Raw genomic sequence first — 18,803 nt, 5'->3', positions numbered from 1 at the left:
TCACACTTTTTGGAAAGACATCCAGTTAGCACAGTATCCCTTGGTACAGTATATTAGCTAAGGGACAAATTGCTCCACAGAAGTCACAGAAACTCAAAATCCTAGGCTCAAGTGCTGCAGAGTGTGGGGGTGTTTCAATTGTTCCCTCACATTGTGCGGTTTGCCTCAATCAATTCCTACCTCTGGCTATTCTATTATGCTTATTTTGCCAGGCCTCGCTGTAGTCCTAGGGGTAAAATGTGCTTGCCAATAGATATATGTCGTTCATGTACCAAATGACTCCAAACAAGCAATGGTGTGCAGTCTGTCACTGCAAGCACGGGTGTAGATGAGTAACATATCATCCAGTAATCCTATTTGGTATGATAACAGCAAATAGGATTACACCCATACTTCCACAGGTCTTGTATTCTGAGTGACATAGACATCCAGGCATAAGAAGGTGGCTCATGTGCCAAAATACTAAACTCAGATGTCAGAGAGCTCTACAACTCTCCTAATGCCCTCAACATTCACTCAGTAAAGCATCTTAGCATTTCGTACTACAGCAAATACAGAGATTCCAGTTCAAGTATTTCAGAAATGATATTTTGTAAAGTATATATTGGATTTAAGAGATCTGAGAGATCTATTTAGTTGCTCTCTGGGGCAAAGACACAATCTATAATCAGATCAACCTGGATGCAGACTCTAGACTGACAAAAGGATTTTGAAGCAGGTGTTTTGCAAAATATTACTTACTCATAGAAGGTTGTCCATCCATTTTCGTTGGTCTTAGTTGCTAGAAGCCCTGAATTTCCATGGTAGGTCATTACAGCTAGCTCTTGACCCTGGGCAGCAATAGTTTTGAGGGCACTGTTGGTGCCGATAGTGAACCAGAATGTCTGTCCATCGGGGACCATCAGCCACAGAGGCATCCCTGTAGTGTCCCGTCTGATAGTCACTGTGTTTTTGTTCTTATCAGTGATGCTGCTCAGATCTCCTTCTCCTGTGTAGGTCAGATTGTAGAGGTGGTCTCCTGTGGTCAGACTCTGGGTGTAAATGTGGCTGCCGTTGGAGTCAAACAGATAAAGTTCATCATTAATGGGAGAGGACACCTCATACATGCTGAGAGGATTCAGATAGGGTTTGTTTTTGCGCACATAGCGGATACGGATGTTGCCCAGATCTGCAATAAAGAGCTCTCCATCTGGGGACACTGCCAGGGAAGAGGGCGCATTCAGCTTGGCATCCTTGGCGTAGCCCTCGTCTCCAGAGTAACAATCACAGTTGGCATCGTTCTTGCAGTCACAGCCGCTAGGTGCTCCTGCAACCAGGGAGATCTCTCCATTGGTGGACACCTGTCGTACTCGGTTTATTTTCTTTTCGTCCGACTCAGCGATGTACAAGATGCCATTGTGGGACACAGCAAGGGCATTGGCTGACTCCAGGGTGGCATGGATGGCCACTTTGCTCATTAGAAAGTGGTCAATGCCAGGCACTTGGCAGTGCATCGGTCGGCCAGCTACAATGCGGACCTGGTGGTTTTCTGAAATCTGGAGGACCACGTTGTTGTCCAGGACATACAGGGAGTTGTCCATGGGACTTACTGCCAGGTCCGTGGGCCACTCTAGACGCACCTGAGAGGAAAAACACACCAGAAATATCAGCTTTAGGTCACAAAAAACAGACCATGCTCTTATTGATCCACACATTTTTCACTTTATCAGAGGGAAACAGTCCCTCAAGGCAAGAGTCATTGAAAACTGCTTACAAAAAAGATAGGCTGCTGTGAAAAAGGTGGGCTATCTCATAGCTTAGCCTGGAAGCAAAAACATTTTTTGAAGAGATTATTATCTGATAAGGAAGGAAAATAGCAGCTGGTGTACTGTTAAAAGGGGAAACACAAAAACATGATTTTTGAGATCAAAGATGATAACAATAGTGGTGAGGAAGGACAGAAAGAGGAGAGATGATTCAAATGATCAGATTAACTGAAAAGAGCACACTGCCATTGATCATGAGAACTCTGGACACTTTAGGACTGGGCTCATGCATCCTTCACCCCTACCGAGACACTGTTTTTCCCTGCTTTGGGTTATTAATTTTGTAATGGAAAGAGATTGCAAGAGGTAGAGTCCTTGAAAAGAAACAGGAACCCTCTTATCAAATGAAAGCCTTGCCTACCTCCGGCCTCCTAAATTATGACTTATTGTTCTGCAAATAATGTATCTGGCTTTTAACAAGTGGGAATGATTGGATTCATCCAATTTACTGGTCTCCCTCGCACTTACGATCCCAGGGGGATCTCTTAGGAAAATAATATGAACTGTCGTATTTCAATAGAAGCCTTGGAGCACCAACAAGAAAGACTGATTAAAACCTGGTCTTAATTTTCAGAAAAATACAAAGACAGGTTCAGATTCTGGACGACCTATTACACGAGAGCAGCGTTAGCACTGATGTGGATACTTTGTCCTACAACTGGGAAATGGGAAAGGTGATGAAATTACCTAGCAATTACTATGGTTCGCTAATCTTTCATAATGATCTGGTAACGCAAATTGCACAATCCTCTATCACCGGAATTGACAAGGGAGCAATCCCTTGTTAATAACCTCAGTATCAGGTTATATGTATGTTAACATGGAGTAAATTATTGCTACGAATTTCAAACAGAAACTCATACTATTTAATCACACATTTTGGAATATAAAAAGTACAGTATATAGGTGAGCCAAGTGAGCAGACAATTACACCGATGCACCGTCTTCAGTGTGAACTGTGCAGCAAAGTGAACTGTGCAGCAAAGTAAATCTATGAAGAGGACAACGGCAATACTATTTGGGAAGAGAGAGAGCGGCCGTCTGACAATGGCTAAACAATGCATCACCAAAAACAATCAAGTGAAAGTTTCAAGTTGCTGACTTGTGGATCACAAAATGCCCAGGGAAATGTTTTCAACTGATAAATGTGAAAAAAACGTCAAGGTTTCCACATTAAATTCAACTTCAGAAGCAACTCTGCATTCCAGGGCCTCTGTTGTCCAGAACAAGACACAGGGGTCCTGAAACATAAAATACGATACTCAAAACCGCACAGAGCAGCAGGTTCTAAGATACAGCGAGAATGTCCTCTAACCATATTGTGTTAATCATGTCAATTGTGTCTACACATATTCCTCATTTTCTAATTTAGCAGTCGATGCTGCCGCAATGATTCAGCAAATATTAACAAGTGATTCTAAGGGAGACGATCACTTGAATCTTTTCACTGGTCATGGTCCTGAACCTTTGCCACTCTTCACAAGCAATCTACTTGTCTACCTTTGACTGAGCAACAGAGTTGAGCATCACACAGCTTCACATCCCTTAAATCTCCCATCATCCCCCACACAACGGAGGAGGTTTATATAATAAGACATATCTTTGGCCACACACAACAAACAGGCGACTGGCAGCAGATACATGTCGTCTTTCAGTGAGCAGAAAATGCATTTACTTGGGAAACGAAGGGGAGATTTTCAATTTCTTAAAACCTATTTCTTGTCAACACTGCTGGTTAAATATTTCATGAGCCGGAGTGTGGAGTGGCTCGGGGGAGCTGCCTGTAAGGAGGTTTTCACGCCACTCTGACTGATGAGGGGATATTTCTCGAGCTGCTGTCCCATATGCTGTAACCCGATCATACCCTCCCCTTCCTACAGTGGGGCAGCTGTCAGTAGCGCCTGACACGGCCGCCACCAGCAAACCCGAAATGGGCACATCAGCCGCGAGAGCGAGCCGTGGATTTACATCAGCAAAACACAAAACTATTTTTGCAAGCAATTTCGCTTGCATTATAATTGGCTTTTTTTTTTCCATAAGCTAGCCCTTCACTCTCTGCTCGTACCAACACGATGCCCGTATGAAGAAAACTAATCTGTCGTTATTTGAAGTTCCTCTCAGAGTTGAACTGAATGTCATTGTCACTGGAGCCTTGATAAAGCTTTCTGAAGCTATGAACACCCTTGAAATGAAAAAAAATGTGTTCAAGTGATCTTGTTCTAAGACATGGTTTCCTGCTATTTAAGTTTGAAGTCAGCAGGAGGGGGTTCAAGACTTTAAACATAAAATGGAAGAGACTGTAAAATGGCATGGACCTAATGCCTCGGTATAAACGCATTAAAAGATTCCTGCAAGAGGTCAAACTCTCGGCCTCTTCCATAACAACAATAAAAAGTTAAAAGAAAGAAAGATTACTGACCAGCACCTGGAATTTAGAAGTCAAAGGACACAAAAGCATGTTTTGCCGCAATAAGCTTACTGCACAGATGGCATGGCTGAGACAGAGCTGAATTTCAAAGACATCGATGACCTCATCAGAGGAGAGAGAGAAATCTGAAATCATTTTTTTCTGTTGAAAACAGGTATATTATAGAGAAAGTGATGACCACTGTGATGAGCCTTCTCCTGTGAGACTCTGGCCCTAAGTGAGGGGTTGAGGAGTGTTTGAAGTAGGAAGCTGTGTGCCCTGGATGAATTTTTAATGGATGCTTTTTACTGTCTGAGTGTCTCTGGCAGTGCTTGTGCGATTTGTCATCGTTGTGGGGCTGCAGTCAGTCCTGCCTGTGTCTTCTCTGTTGTGGAGCTGGGCTGGTGAGCATCTATAGGGGCTGGCGGGGGGGCTGAGGGAGCAGGCGAAGGGGTGGGAGGGGGGTGTTGTGGTGGTGGGGGGGCGGAGCTCCCCAGGGGCTGGGAATGGGCAGCTGGAGGCTTTGCTCCCTCCACTGAATACATCATTTCACACACACAGAAAGCTTCTCTCCATTGGCATCCGAGGCCCCCTCAGGACCTGTTTGCTAGTCGCACTGGATAACATAATGGGGCAAGAAGCAAACTAGTGTATACACGCAGCTCAGCGCTTGCTTGCAGTGCTTTAGACGTCAGTCAAATCTCATCTTCAAGCCTGTGAAGACCCGTGAATTCTCATTTCATGGGTGTAAAAATAAAACAATTATAGATATAATAGTAGATATAATTATAAACACGCACAATAATTGCATATATTCTTTCTGGGTAATTATTTACCATGGCGTACGTGGGAGAAAATGTGTTAACTCCTCCGATTACAAATTCTTAAGTTAGGGAATGGCCATGCAAAAGTTGCTATGCAGATGAAATGCGGCAGAAAGCCAGTCCTGTCATCTCCATAGGGGAGTCACTGAGCTAGAGAGTGATGTGACCTCAGTGCAGTGTCCTTGCCTGGGGGATGTGTTCTGTCTGCTGTAGCAGTCTGCTACATGTGTGCACATGTGTGTGTGTGTGTGTGTGTCAGTGATTGTATATGCATGAACCAAAAGGGGCGCAATTTGGTTAGTGAGGTCATAGGTCATCTTTGTTATCTCCCTACAGCTATAGGCCATCGGTCCTCCATATTTGGGGCTGTGGCCACCAGGGACACCAGGGGCTCCTGGGAAAACAGCTCCAGCTCTGGTTTCAGCTTGGCTCCCTGCTGCAGCACGACGTCTATCCCAATCCCCAGGAGTTCCCCCCGGCCGGGATCCAGCCCCGTTAATTGCTCATTTTCATTTTTATTTGTATTTGCTTGTTATCTATAAGACAATTTCAATTTTGTGATTTACTAGACTGGCACAGCTGCGTTTGGGGCTGCTATCCTGAATTCATCATCTTCTGGACCAATGATATTTCAGTTCTCAGCCTATCATTCCTGATTAATCACAGTGGCAGGGTGTTGCTTTACTGACATATGTACGGACACATGTAAATGCAGGCTAACGGCATTCAGCCCACAACTGGTGAATCCCATCCCAGTATTTGATGCCTGTAAGCTCCAACTGTCTCCTTCTACCTCCTCAGAGGAATCCCCCTCCCAGTCCAGCGAATCACAAAATTGGCAACACGTTATTAATGCACGAATGTGGACGAAAACTAAATTAAGAACCTCTGGATCCAGGCTAAGAAAAAAAAAGCCCAGGTGGGGATGTAAGTGTACCAGAGACTAGGGTCAACCAAGTAGCCTGCTATAGGTTCAGAGTAGAGCTGAACAATTAATTTAAAAAAATCAAAAAATGAATGCAAAATGAACTTTTGCAATTTCCAAATCGCAGAGGCTGCAATTAATTGCTGAAGAAAGAGGTGTCTGAAATGGATTTCTAAAAAAGGTATTTTACAGTTCCGGGTAATCTTTGGTCTATGAATCAAGTACAGTATTGAAAACCCTAACCCTAACCCTTTTAACAAAATCACTTTTCTTTACAATTTATTTAAAATTTACAACAATTTTAAAGTTCAAACAAATGTATGACAAGAAAAACTTGTGATATAATCGCCATTGCAATATTCTGTCAAATAATCACTCAGCCATAGTTGAGAGACAGGAAAAGGCGAGCGGGTTGCCCCGGTCAGAGAGGTCGTACCTGAGAGATGTCCATCACAGCATCACAGCTGAGGGGTCGGGCAGAGGTCAGGTCATTGAAGCCCAGGAGAGTAGAGATGATACCATTCTGGTCGATCCTGCGGATCATGGTCCCGTCCACGAAGAAGATTACACCGTACTTATCCACAGTAATGCCTGCAGGTAAAAAGACAGTCAGTGGACAGAAGAGAAACATATCTATCAGTTATTTTTATCTGTGACTCAATGTGAGCAGAGAGGACACTAAATGACAATTAAGGACTAATAATGGTAATGAAAACTAATGCCTGAATTGATTTTCTTCAATCAATAATGGAGGACAATAGAGACATCAAAACAGATGGAGAATAGGTATTGATTCAATAACAATTTGAAATTTCATCAAAGCCAGCCGTTTTCTCTCTTAGTCTCACACCCTTAGAGAACAGTAAAGTTGAGAATACCAACCTTAGCTTGCACATCTGTGCATTTCACATTTTTTTATGGTCTGACACAAATATTTCAACAGCCATAAACATCTAGTTGGAACAAAATGTTCCGGTTTCAACACAAACCTGGACTATACATGTAACACATTTCAGTGGGACTTGAGCGTTATTTCAGTACATGTGAATCATAATGCCATCCCAGTGGAGGACAAAAAGTATGCATGTGATCTAATGACTAATACATCATCCAAATATGGAAGCAACAAGAAAAAAGACCCCAGGAAACACATGGGAAGACATGCTTTCCAAAGGAAAAAAAAAAAAAAAATCAACTGTGTTCCAGCTTGAAAGTGACCAAAGCTAGTGAGCTAGTCGGTGGTAGAGGTGAGAGAAGAGAATTCAATGTGTGAAAACTGAAGTGTATTGATTTAGCCTCTGGGACTACTCTCTCCAACTATCCAGCAATCTAGTCCATCAGAAACACTGCATGGGACTTAAGAGAAAAACCCAGCAAGAGGGACATTTTCCTTTATTATTTGATCCGGTAGTTACATAAATGCCAGCATTCACTCCGTAAAAGAAAATACAGTTCACATGTGCTTTTCAAATGTGCCCTTAACATGCGTGTATTGCCACAGCAACTGAGACACTCTCAATTTACTCATTGAAGCGGTCCGTTCAACAGAAGGTTTCTGATTGAATATGTATGATAGAGAGTTATTGAAGCTGAGTTAGCAATAATAACATCGATGCGGTACCTCTAGGGTTTGTGAGAGTGGCCTCGACAGCCTTTCCTCCATCCCCGCAGCGGGTGTCGTCGTACGGTAGACACTGGTCTCCAGTGCCTGCCACCAGCTCCAGGTTCTTGGCCACGTCTTTCACAGCATTCAGCGATTTCACCTTGAACACCTTCCGGCTGCTGGTGTCCGACAGGTAGACAGCACCGGTCACCGGACTGGTGGCCAGGTAGTACTTATGAGCAGGGCTGTTGCTGAGAGAGTGAAAGAGAGCAGGAGAAGCCCAAGTCAATAAAGCTGGGCTACACTGCTTTCAATAAGAAAAAAAACATTGTCTAATACAATTAAAATGGATTCAAAAGCCATTTGGAGAGTCAATTGGACACAATTACAGTTTAAACCAAGGACACGGAAAAAGAAAAATAGAATGAGATTAAACATGACATAATGGCAGAGCTTAGAATTGATCCACAATACAGACAGCTTAGTAAGAAATCCCTGTTGTCAAAAGACAGTGGGTATTCCACTCATCTGAATATATATATATATATAAATATATATATAGTATATATATATATATATATATATATTTCAAATAACTGAGGCAGTAGGAAATGCTGAGAGGATACGGAGCAGGGGAGACACAGGAAGCAAGGTTCTAGTGGGATTTAATCACTTGGGTACATGGGATCCTTTGACAGAAGTCCTGATCACTACCCCTTCCCTGCACACAGAAATCCCTATGTCATCATCTATAAAGGCAACTTATTTGTGAGACCATAGTATGCGCAGTGAATCCTCGCCTGATTATTACTGTGACAAGTACAAACAGTATAAGTATAAGTATGTTTTCTGATACCCTTGGGACTTTTTTTTAAGGGAAAGACAGTATATGCATAGCTGAAGCAGGAATCCAAACACATTATGCATCCATCAGGCAGAGTGTGCAGCTCAGAAAAATATCCTATTAAATCCCAGTCCAAGTCGACACAGTAATCCTTCATAACCACAGGGGGTTGCCTAACCTGAGAGACACACAACAGACCACACATAGCCAATCACTTTGTGGCAGGAAACGTGCAACGTATTGGCAAGCCCCAATCAGGGCGGCAGTCAGAGTTTCAGAGAAAACAAAAACGATTGTAGACAAATCCATCGAGGCAAAGATGAAAAAACATAGCCTATTACCATATAAAAATAGCTTAGTTGCACCTTTAGTAGTATGAAATTGTAGCTTTGTTTTTAAAAATGATTAGGTGTCTTTAGGTGGCATTTGATCAATTTCAAATCAATTAACATCATGTGGACTATTTCCATTAAATGTCTATTGCATTTTATAATGAACAGTAAACCTGTGCTACAAATCCTTGAAATGCATGACAGTCTATAACTAAAAACATCTATGCCTAATGGAGCTATACATTACTGGATGCTAATGACCAAAGCCCAGATTGATCTTGGTCTTAAAGTGCCAGCTCTGACTGACAGACTTGGCTGTGGTCCAATAGGATAGCATGGCATTATTGCTGCCAGGGTTAGTGGTTGAATTCCCTCCGGTGCCGCCCATGCTAAAAATACAGGCCCTCGTGATTCTATAAGGCGCCTTGGATAAAAGCATCCACCAAATTGCATATGCTTTTACTTTGCCCGTGGCTGGGTTAAAATGGGATTCCTGTCCCCCCCAGTGGACAGTTTAGCGATGTAGTGGTTAGTGTCACCTTAAAGAGGACTTGAGTCATCGGGGCACGATACAGCACAGTTCTGCCAGACTTGATAATCATTATGAAGCAACCTGTCAGCAGGGCATCATTCAAAGTGGATTAAGACGGAATCAAAAATACAACCTTGAGGGTTCTTTAGGGGCCGGGGGGCGCGACGGTGCCAAAGCTTATATTTTCAGAAGACTACGCGAAGAAGGACCAGTGGGTCTGCGGAATTGTCAACTTCGGTACGTAATTTTAAATGACAATTGACCTTCAATGAATCAGTGATGACAGGACACTGCAGCAAACCTCAGGCGAGCATGTCACAATCAGCCCACTGACCAAGTTGACTGATATGTTGGTCTACAGTACATTCCAGGCAGAACCGGTTGTCTTAGAAAAATGACTCCTGTTTCGGAGTAGGTCACAAGACAGCCCCCCGATTCCTGGATTCTGCCTGGCCCTCTATCTGGCATATGCAATCAGCCGATACCTTATCAGCTCCAGGTCGCATGTAGAACAGTGTCGGTCCCCCATGGTGTTTGAAACTATGAGGCGTTATTCCCTGACCTTGAGCCGTGGCCACATACTACATCTATATTCACTGACAACATCTAGTTTGTGGAAGATAATTGGATTTTGCTGCATGCTGGCGCGGCGATGGAGGGAGCGTGGTTTGAGTGGATGGGGACATCCTTAGCGGGGGGTCAATGAACATTGCAGTGAGATCATCCACCTCCCAGTCCTATCGCTAGTTCACATACACACAGGAAGCAGCCGCCCGTTTTATACAGACACATGCTGTGTTTTCTCGGATAAATCTCCTTTTTAATATGCAAATGTGCGTGGAGTACTGAGAGCAAAGGGATAGAGATTTGACGTTTCTTTAGTCTTGCTCTAGCAGGCAGAGAGCGTGCGTGCATGTGTGCGTGCGTGCGTGGGTGTGTATGCTTGTGTATGCGTGTGTATGTGTGTGTTTGTGTGCAAATGGACATGTGAGAGATAGAGAGATAAAGCGAGGGGCTAGACAGATGCAGAGAAAGAGAAAAATGGAGAAAGATATAGAGTTTCTGTGAGTGTTTTCTCAATGTGGTCAGTCTTGAAATAGAGGCCAGCAACCAGCGTCACTTGGCTTTTCATCCTCAGTGCGACTGCATCCTCGCCAGCTGAAGTCATGACCCGCTGATAGAAAATCAATCAATAGCCCTGTGCCTGAGACCTGCTATCTAAAGACAGCACACAATGAGATTTCCCTCACCTCCACCTGTCATGGAAAATGAAGTCTTTGTATGTTTCTTCAACCAGTGATAAAATCTATGTTCTGTATCTGTATCTGTGAAAAGCTCAGATTCCTTTTCAGATGGCATTACAAGGAACACGTTTAAAGAAGCAGCACAATATTTAGATTTACACAGTAACTCACAAATGCAAGGGGGGGTGGGTGTGGGTGAAATAACACCAATTGTCATTATGAGTATGATACGATAATCCCCTTGGGGCAATTCCATCTCAGGCTGCAGTTCAAGTGGTTCAAAGTAGACAGACGCGAGACAGTGCATGAATCATAAGAAGAATATTAAATAGAATAAAAGAAAGCACTATCAACAACGGCAGTCGATCAATCAGCGTACATTAAGATGCAGGAGATTTTTATATCGGGCAATGGAATTTGACCACCGACATCAACCATGCAGAAGAGTCCAGCTTCTACTGAGCCAAAGCCAACAATCAGCTGCTCTCCCCCTGGTACGGCATTTACAATAATAGTTCATGCATATGTACCATTCCCAAACACACTGCAGTGAATAGTGCGATGAATCCAGAGATCAAGTAAGCTCAGGAGACATAGCTAATGAATCAGAAAACTGCAGCTTTATGAAGACAAAGAATAAGCAGACAGCCGGTATATTAAGATATGATCTTCCAGCTGCTTACGAGTGCAGGTCTGAATTGTGTCCAAAAAGGTCACGTTGAGGTCCAGCCTGTACCCTTTTCTTTATTCATTTTAGCACAAACTATACATAAGGCTTACCTATGCCTGAAGTCTTTATTTCTGCCAGAAGCAGCAGGAAATGAGAGAGGAAGAGAAAGGAGAGGAAATGTTAGTTGTTAGTGGACAGAATTAATTAAAAGAGAATCACGACAAAAGATCACATTCACTATCTACTCTAACTTGTCCGTGCTGACACTAACAAAGAAATTAATCTTTTTCCGGAACGTTTAGTTGAGCTGCCGTTAAGACCCCATTACATCCACTCCAGCCCCTATCAAGGCCAAACTCCAGCTGATGCAGGTGCGTGAGAGAGGCAGGACCATCAATCCTGGGCCTGTGGGGCCTTTCCTGTCTATCTCAATGGGCCTCAGTGGTTTACGACCTGAGCGCGGGCCCATCTGAGCTCCTGGCCCTGAGTGAGTGGGAGTGGGCTACCGCTCGGTTACCTGAGCTCCAGGACGCTGGTGACGTTCCCCGTGGTGAAAATCCTCCTCACGTAGTTGAAGTCGCCTACGTACAGGCTGCCATCTGAGCCGCAGGCCAGGGCCACGGGGGCCAGCAGCTTGTTTCCGTCAGCCAGGCCATTACAGCTAGGGCAGGAGATGCTGCGCCTGCGCCCGTTCCCCATCACGCTGCCAATTACAGGAGGCTGCTGGGAGATGAAGACGTTCTCCCCGTTGCCCATATGAAGAATACCTGATGGGGGCACAGGAAAGAAAGGAGTAACACCTGCGACCTGTTTGGATTGAAGGAGGGTTTGCACACTATGTATGTGATGCTTGTGCAAATGGACACAAGGGCACACGTACACACACACACACACACTATGTTTTTCTTAGTATATCTGCCAAATCTGCTCTTGGAAAAACATCAGATATGTAAATTTCAAAGATGCTCCTGCAGCCCAATCAATGTAATCATATTTGAAATTCAGCATCTGCACGTCTAGGGTAGTTTTTCTCCTTCTGATAGCACTTGTTGACCTGACTTCTTTGAGCAGCACAACATTTGGTCTATCAGAGAAGATCAGCCAAGCATCCCCTTTGCTGGGACGTGATTTAATCTTAGGGACTGCTGCTGCTGGGGGTAGCAGACAGAAAGCAATTAAATTAGGGATGATTCTAAAAAAACGGCGGGCATGAACAGGACACGGAGGTGCCAAGGGGGCGGAGGGTGGGGTGAAGGGGGGGCGGAGGGGGTGGGGGAGGTAGGAGGAAACAAGAAACAGCCCTCTGCCTCCTCCGGACAGCCGCATTCAGACGCACAGCGGGCTTAGTGTGACAGATCAAAGTGCCACCTTCCTGAGCACTTTTCATGTAAGTATGCCTCATCTCCTCTGATGAGCCCTTCCAGACACAAACAGACTGCGAAGACTTGCTTGTGACAGGAGCTGCCCAAAGTTTTTCTCCCTTCATTCCTACTCCTGCCTTTCAGGAGTAATTTACTGGCAATAAGAAAATTGACCCCCCTCACCTAAAAAGGGACAGTGGTAATAAAAAAGTCAGACCTATCTGAGGCTAGATGACATTCCCGTATTGAAAAAGCGTCAAAACGCTACAGGCAGGGAGGACAATTCAGTGTTACACTAAAAGCACCATCTACGACCTTTAGGTGGACACAGTGGTAGTTATGCGCACTTTTGAACAAATTCAGAATGGTATCATGCAATGCTGAAAACATTTTCTCCAAATGTCACATTTCCTATGCTGACAATATATTCTTAAAATTATTTTCTCAGCAGTTGCTTTAATGAATGAGTAGCTGGGAATAGGAAACAGCAAGAGACTGTCTGACTCACCGCTCTGGATGTTCAGGGCATGGTGCTTGTCTACAGCCCATCCTCCCAGTTTGGAGGCGGTGGTTTCGTAGCCCTGCAGGACAGCAGTCCTCTTCTCCCATAGAATAAGGTCTGGACATGACTCATACTCAAAGCCCACAGACACTGGCGCAAGAAGCAAGGAAGGAATCTATTGTTAGTGAATCACATGTGTTATTTTGGCAAATACGATGAAAAAATATGCACTCCCATCACTTACCGAAAGCTTCAGACAAGCCGTAGACCTTCTGGCTGTAGACATCAGCCTTGTCCCACACAAAGTCATAGGCCAGGTTGGGGGCTGCGGGGAACCACTTCCTGAACAGCCTGCCCTCCACAGCCACCATGAGGTGAACCTTCATCAAGTTGAAAGGGATTGTGGGGTGGGTGAGGGTCACCCTCAGTATGGACTTGTAGCCTGGGGTCCTGCTGCTCAGATAGCTAATCTTCATTTCTGTCCCAGGGACAGGCACCTCCTCCTGCAGGGACTGTGGACCAAAAAATGCTTGTCAATGACAGGAATAAACCCCAAACCCCTGAAGTAGTTGACACAAATTGTAAACGTTGAACTAAGATGACTTCTTTTTCTCTCGTTTTGTTTTTTTTGTTTAAGATAGGGTTAATAAACATGCCCCCACATGCCCTTTATTTCCCACAGATTATCAATTCATCATTTGTTTAGTCACCCTACTGCAATCTTTGTCTCTGATATTGTTCAAAGTCTTGCCTCCAGCCAAATATATAGACTCAAGGGGAGATTAGAAACATCAATGAGAGGACAATTAAGCCAGAGTGTTACAGGGAATCCGATGAAGGATTTCTTCATTATATACTACAGTGACTATTTTTCATAATTGATTTAATAATAGCGTGTCCTTCATTAGGACAATAGTGTTCCCTGGAATCCATATGACAACGGCGTCGGTAGTGCGCCCTTGGGCTCAGACCTTGCACAGTACAGTAATGTATAGAGCAATAAAAGTTAGTTTAGTGGGGGGCGGCATTGCGGCCATGGGAAATTTCCACTGAGGTCAGGCCTGGAACAATGGCAGGTCAGCAGCACAGACAGTGTATGGTACCAGAATTCAGGATCAGGGGTCTACGACACTGACTAGGTTGACCGACTCCTGCTCTAATTGAGTCACCTCTCATCCCCTGTTTCCACAGAAAAAAACAGGATGAACTGTAATAATTAAAACAGTGCAGTTAATGCAACACTCAATTATGATATGTTTCCATGTTAATGCTCACAAAGTGCAGCTATGCCTGGTTAACTGATCAGAATGCCCCTTTAACAAGTAGAAGTGTAAACTGGCTGGTGTCCCTGTGTGGTGCTCTCAAGGCTCAAGGAATAGGAAAGACAAGGCTACTATAAATAGACTAGACCGCATACTAAATTCACTGATATGCCATAAATCTTACGAAGCAAACTGGGAGACAAAGTAATTAGAGAAGGGCATCGAGACGCCCGCTAGACATACGGTAGCCACACACACAGACCCGCACACAGGCCCATGCAGGAATGTCCGCACCCACACACATAGACAGACATCAAAACATACACACAAAACCAAAAGCATGAAAGGTAAAAAGTGTGGTCTTTCAAGTTCTACTTGTACGCCCAACCTGGGAGATTACAACCCAGGAGAAATTAAAAATGTCCAGGCTGTTTTTTTGTGTGCAATGTAATCATCATCACTCTGCTGCGAGACAGTACAATGCACATTGTAAATCGCCCATGTTCCACAGACCAATTACACTGGAGAGATAAAATCACAGCACTGCCATGAGCCAGAGTTACTATTACACTTGTACGTGATGAATAGTCTTTAGAGTGGGGAACTGTAGCTCTCTCCCAGACGCGTGGCATGAATCATTTGAAGGAGAGACCCATGTAGATCACAACCTGCAGGGCAGAAGGAAAAGGAGAGGCTGAGGAGCAGGGAGGGTCACCTGGATTTCGGGTACGATGCTCCCCCTCTCGGAGCAGGAGCCGGCGAATGCGGTGAGCGGGGCCGGGGACACGACGGGGCTGGGCCTGGTGAAGCTGCTGAGGTCACAGCTAGGGATGTCGTTCTCCTCGTGCCGCATGACGATGGTATCCATGACGAAGAAGCGTCCCCATGGCAACCAGAGAGTGTGCTCCTGGGTGATGAATGGAGCGCGCTCAAAGTGCAGGGCTATGGCTATACCCCCGTTGGTCACCAAGTCAAAACTGGAACACAGACGTTCACAATGTCAAAAAGGATGAATATTGATTCACATACAATGAGGATGAATTATATATTTCTCGACTAAGTACTGTGCCAATCCCTATTAGCAACGCTTGTAATCTGCTGTGTGTTGAGGATTAAACCATGCCACAATTCACTGTGACTATAATGAATATTTTCTAATTAAGTGTTGCTATAACAGATCAAAAAGTAATTCACGTTGCAATAAATAAAGACTGTCGTTAAGAAAGGATGCAGTTTCACCATTTAACGCATTATCTTTCAGGCACACACTAGCCGTATATACAATGGAATGATGAAGCAGTTAATTCACTGAACCACAATGTGAGAAGCACGTCTCTTAATTAATGTCATAAGCTGTAGATTTTATTTGAAGAATGGAAAATGGCAGAGATGCCACGCCTTAAGTTCAGGCATATAATGTGACTGTTTCATCCCCATGCTTGTGTAATGCAGTGTGCTCACATTTAAATATAGCTTGTGAGGCACAGGCGGAGATTTGTGCTGCAGAATGGAGGCAGCCGCCACTTCTCTATCGATCCCTCAGACGAAGGCTGTCCACTCTAACATCAGTCTAAAAGCCCTGCAATGCAATCCCATCTACTGCTGCATTAAGGGCCTCTGCCTCTGGTCTGACCTGAGTGGCTCTCAGTAAACAGGCTGCACTCTGGCGATTTCATCATCTCTAACTGCCGCATGGTGACAGCAGCATGCCTACACCTGCATTGCACTTCTGCAGCACTTGTCACTTTTCTCTAAGAGCCAATTAGCACCTGGTCATCTGCAGGCCCCTGGGACAGGGCCTCACCCTCACATGGGAAGCCTCTCTTCCAAATTACAGGTAAAGAAGCAGGCCCAAACAGCGGTCTGTGGCCTCTAAACTAGGCACCTCCCTCTTAGCTTAGGCTACTATAAAAAGACTCTCCTCAGTTCCACTTCCCTCTAGGGCAAGCATCTGATTGGCTGTGGCAATAAACAAAGGTCTGTTCCGCCCTTGGTGTTTTGCCCTTGGCTGGGCGTGAGTGGAGTTAGGTTGCCCAGCGGTACACAGTCGAGGCTGCAGCACTGATGGGGACTGTGATAGTGTTGCCCTTGTGCTGCTGTGATCCGTCAGTAACGGTGCAGATCCCCGGTCGGTCTGCGTGACACCCGGCAGGCCCAGTCTACGCACGCTCAAAACACTTCTGGACAGATACCCATGGGCGGCGTGGCCAATCGATGAGGGGATTCACTGGCTGTTATCAATCATGACAACAGCCTTAAGCCATGTGACAAAACTTATTAAGCTACCTACACCAGCCTCGCTGCTTGTGCCCTCGGGGAATGCATCAAGCTCAAAGAGTTAACCCTGCCAATGGACTTGGCGCTCCTCATACAAATGATAAGCAATCATTTCTCAGCATTAGCCAATGTATATTTATCATGAACTGAATGACATTAACTCTCCTTAATAGTCATCCTGAATTCTCAAGGACACAGTGAAAAAACAAGGTGAGCGCTGGTGAACTAACTCTGAACAAGCGCTTTATAGGTGCTGGAGAGATGGGGTGGGGTGGGGTTTATGCATGATTGGAGGGACTGAAACTCTGCTGACTTTAAAAACTCCACCTGTTAACACCAAAATGCTGTGTTAGCACAGTGTTGTCGCAATTAAGAGAATCGCTGAACAAAATATTTAATTCAATGTTTTGACTTGAGCCACTACAGAAAATTGGAAAATCACCAAGCTACTTCCTGGTATGCAGATGTAGCAAGCACCAGCCTCCAGTTGGCTGATGCTTGTTTGACCTCTACCGTACCGCCTGGTGTACGAGCGCACCTGTATTTTCTTTACGCGGGACTCTTATAGCTGTGACAGACAGCATGCGGCGAGGCCCCCCAGCACCGCTGCCACCTCCTAGAATCGCCGTATCACATGCGTTCCTGCTTGATGTTTGATGGGATAGCGTGAAGTTTAATACAAAGGTGAGACTACTCTCTCTTATTCTCTGCCATGGATCAACGGTGGAAAATCGCTGCTGCAGTCGTTTATCTACGGAGATACTGCCGTGTTTGCAGTGATTATTAGCTTCTCCTCCATGATGAGAATGTGGAACTAGGAACTAATATTTGGCAAGGGGGAGATTTTGCAAACGCCTCTCCCGCCGGTTAAAGTTCACTGATTTCAACTTTACCCACTATGCCAGCTGCTTGCCTCGCGCCGCCAGCTATCCCATCATGCTCCGCACAAATGGTTAGCTGCTTCTCATTGAAAATGAATAGAGGCAGCCCAGCAAAATTGCTTGCAGTGTGGTTTCACTGTTAGAGGGCATAAAGAGCGCATAAAGAGCCCCTAAACACCGTCCATTGCAAAAAGTGGCACACAAGAAACAAATGAATTAACAAATGAACAAACAAACAAATGAATGAACAAACCAACCAACCAACCAACCAACGAACAAACAGACCCTGGCTCTAACAGATGTACTCCCGAACACCTAATAATAAGCTGGAATCCATGTCAGCATTTTACACATTAATAGAAAAGGGACCTAAAAGGGAACAGGTCAGTCTCAATGCCCTGCCAGTCAGACAAGAGCTGCATAGCAGTAAAGAAACTAAACTAACCTCTTCTGTAGAGGCCAGAAAAGTTTCCAAGATAGTGGAAAAGGTAATTTCAAAAACTAAGCCCTTGGACAATAAAGAACACATCATAAAAATGAGTTGAGACAGCTTTCCCATTTCTAAGTGGCTGAACAGGTGCATTTCTGATTTCACGCTGCACTGAGCCTGTTTACAGTGATTGCAGGGGAGTTGCAGGAGACTGGGCATGTTTACAGGGGAACCTGGGAGATGGAGTAGTGTTTACACATATGCTGGAAGGGAGAAAAGAGTACAGAGCTTTGCAAAGGAAAAAAGGAGAGATGCATAAGAAAAATGGGGGCACGCAGAAATGGGAAAAGGATAGAGATGAGGAAAGCCAGTGCAGTGGAAAGGACATGAGACCTAGGCTCAGAGAAAGCATGGGATGTAAGTGAAAGAGTGGCGCCCAGAAAGGAAAAGCTTAAGGGCAGAAGGAGATTGGGGGAGGAAGAGCGTGAAGGGATGGAGAACAGATGAAATGAGAGAAGGAGGTAAAGATGATGAGATGAGGATGAGAGAGATTTTTGTAAAAACGAGGGAAGGAGAGGAGATTGACATGAAGATGGAAGGAATGGGGAGAAGAAAGAGAATGATCAAGATCAAACCAGCGGCAAAGATGCAGGCTTTTAGAGTGTCAGTGACTGATATAAGTGTCAGGAGGAAGTGGGGCTTGGCGAGCAAACACCAATCCGTGCTAGGCCATGATAGAGGGGCTTGCCATGCCACAAGGCCTTCCTAACACTGACTATTAAGAGAGATACAGGGGGCTTGGAGGTTGTGTGTGTAAGGGTGCGTGCAACCAAATCCAAATACCATATTCAGGAAAGAACAGAAGATGCACAGATTGTATTACCCAAAGTTACTCTCCCAATAC

The 18,803-nt window shown here is 44.7% G+C and overlaps 1 protein-coding gene across 6 annotated transcripts in view; it reads right to left on the bottom strand.

The window, feature by feature from the left end:
- The window catches only part of tenm4 (teneurin transmembrane protein 4), a 114,046-nt gene that overhangs the window by 21,100 nt on the left and 74,143 nt on the right, over positions 1–18,803 (bottom strand). For 4 of the 6 annotated variants that reach the window (XM_071917532.2, XM_071917533.2, XM_071917536.2 and 1 more), the window contains 8 exons: positions 15,027–15,288; positions 13,294–13,561; positions 13,056–13,199; positions 11,704–11,953; positions 11,297–11,317; positions 7,583–7,815; positions 6,398–6,552; positions 742–1,619 (listed from right to left, as the gene is read on the bottom strand). In XM_071917532.2, the coding sequence (XP_071773633.1) occupies positions 742–1,619; positions 6,398–6,552; positions 7,583–7,815; positions 11,297–11,317; positions 11,704–11,953; positions 13,056–13,199; positions 13,294–13,561; positions 15,027–15,288 (2,211 nt within the window). The remainder of the gene's footprint in view (positions 1–741; positions 1,620–6,397; positions 6,553–7,582; positions 7,816–11,296; positions 11,318–11,703; positions 11,954–13,055; positions 13,200–13,293; positions 13,562–15,026; positions 15,289–18,803) is intronic. The other 2 variants (XM_071917535.2, XM_071917538.2) reach the window with 1 other exon arrangement.

Source organism: Centroberyx gerrardi, chromosome 6 (genome assembly GCF_048128805.1).
Source record: "Centroberyx gerrardi isolate f3 chromosome 6, fCenGer3.hap1.cur.20231027, whole genome shotgun sequence".
Taxonomy (NCBI): Eukaryota; Metazoa; Chordata; class Actinopteri; order Beryciformes; family Berycidae; genus Centroberyx; species Centroberyx gerrardi.
The sequence above is the reverse complement of the archived record's forward strand: the minus strand, read 5'-3'. Positions and strand labels throughout refer to the sequence as shown.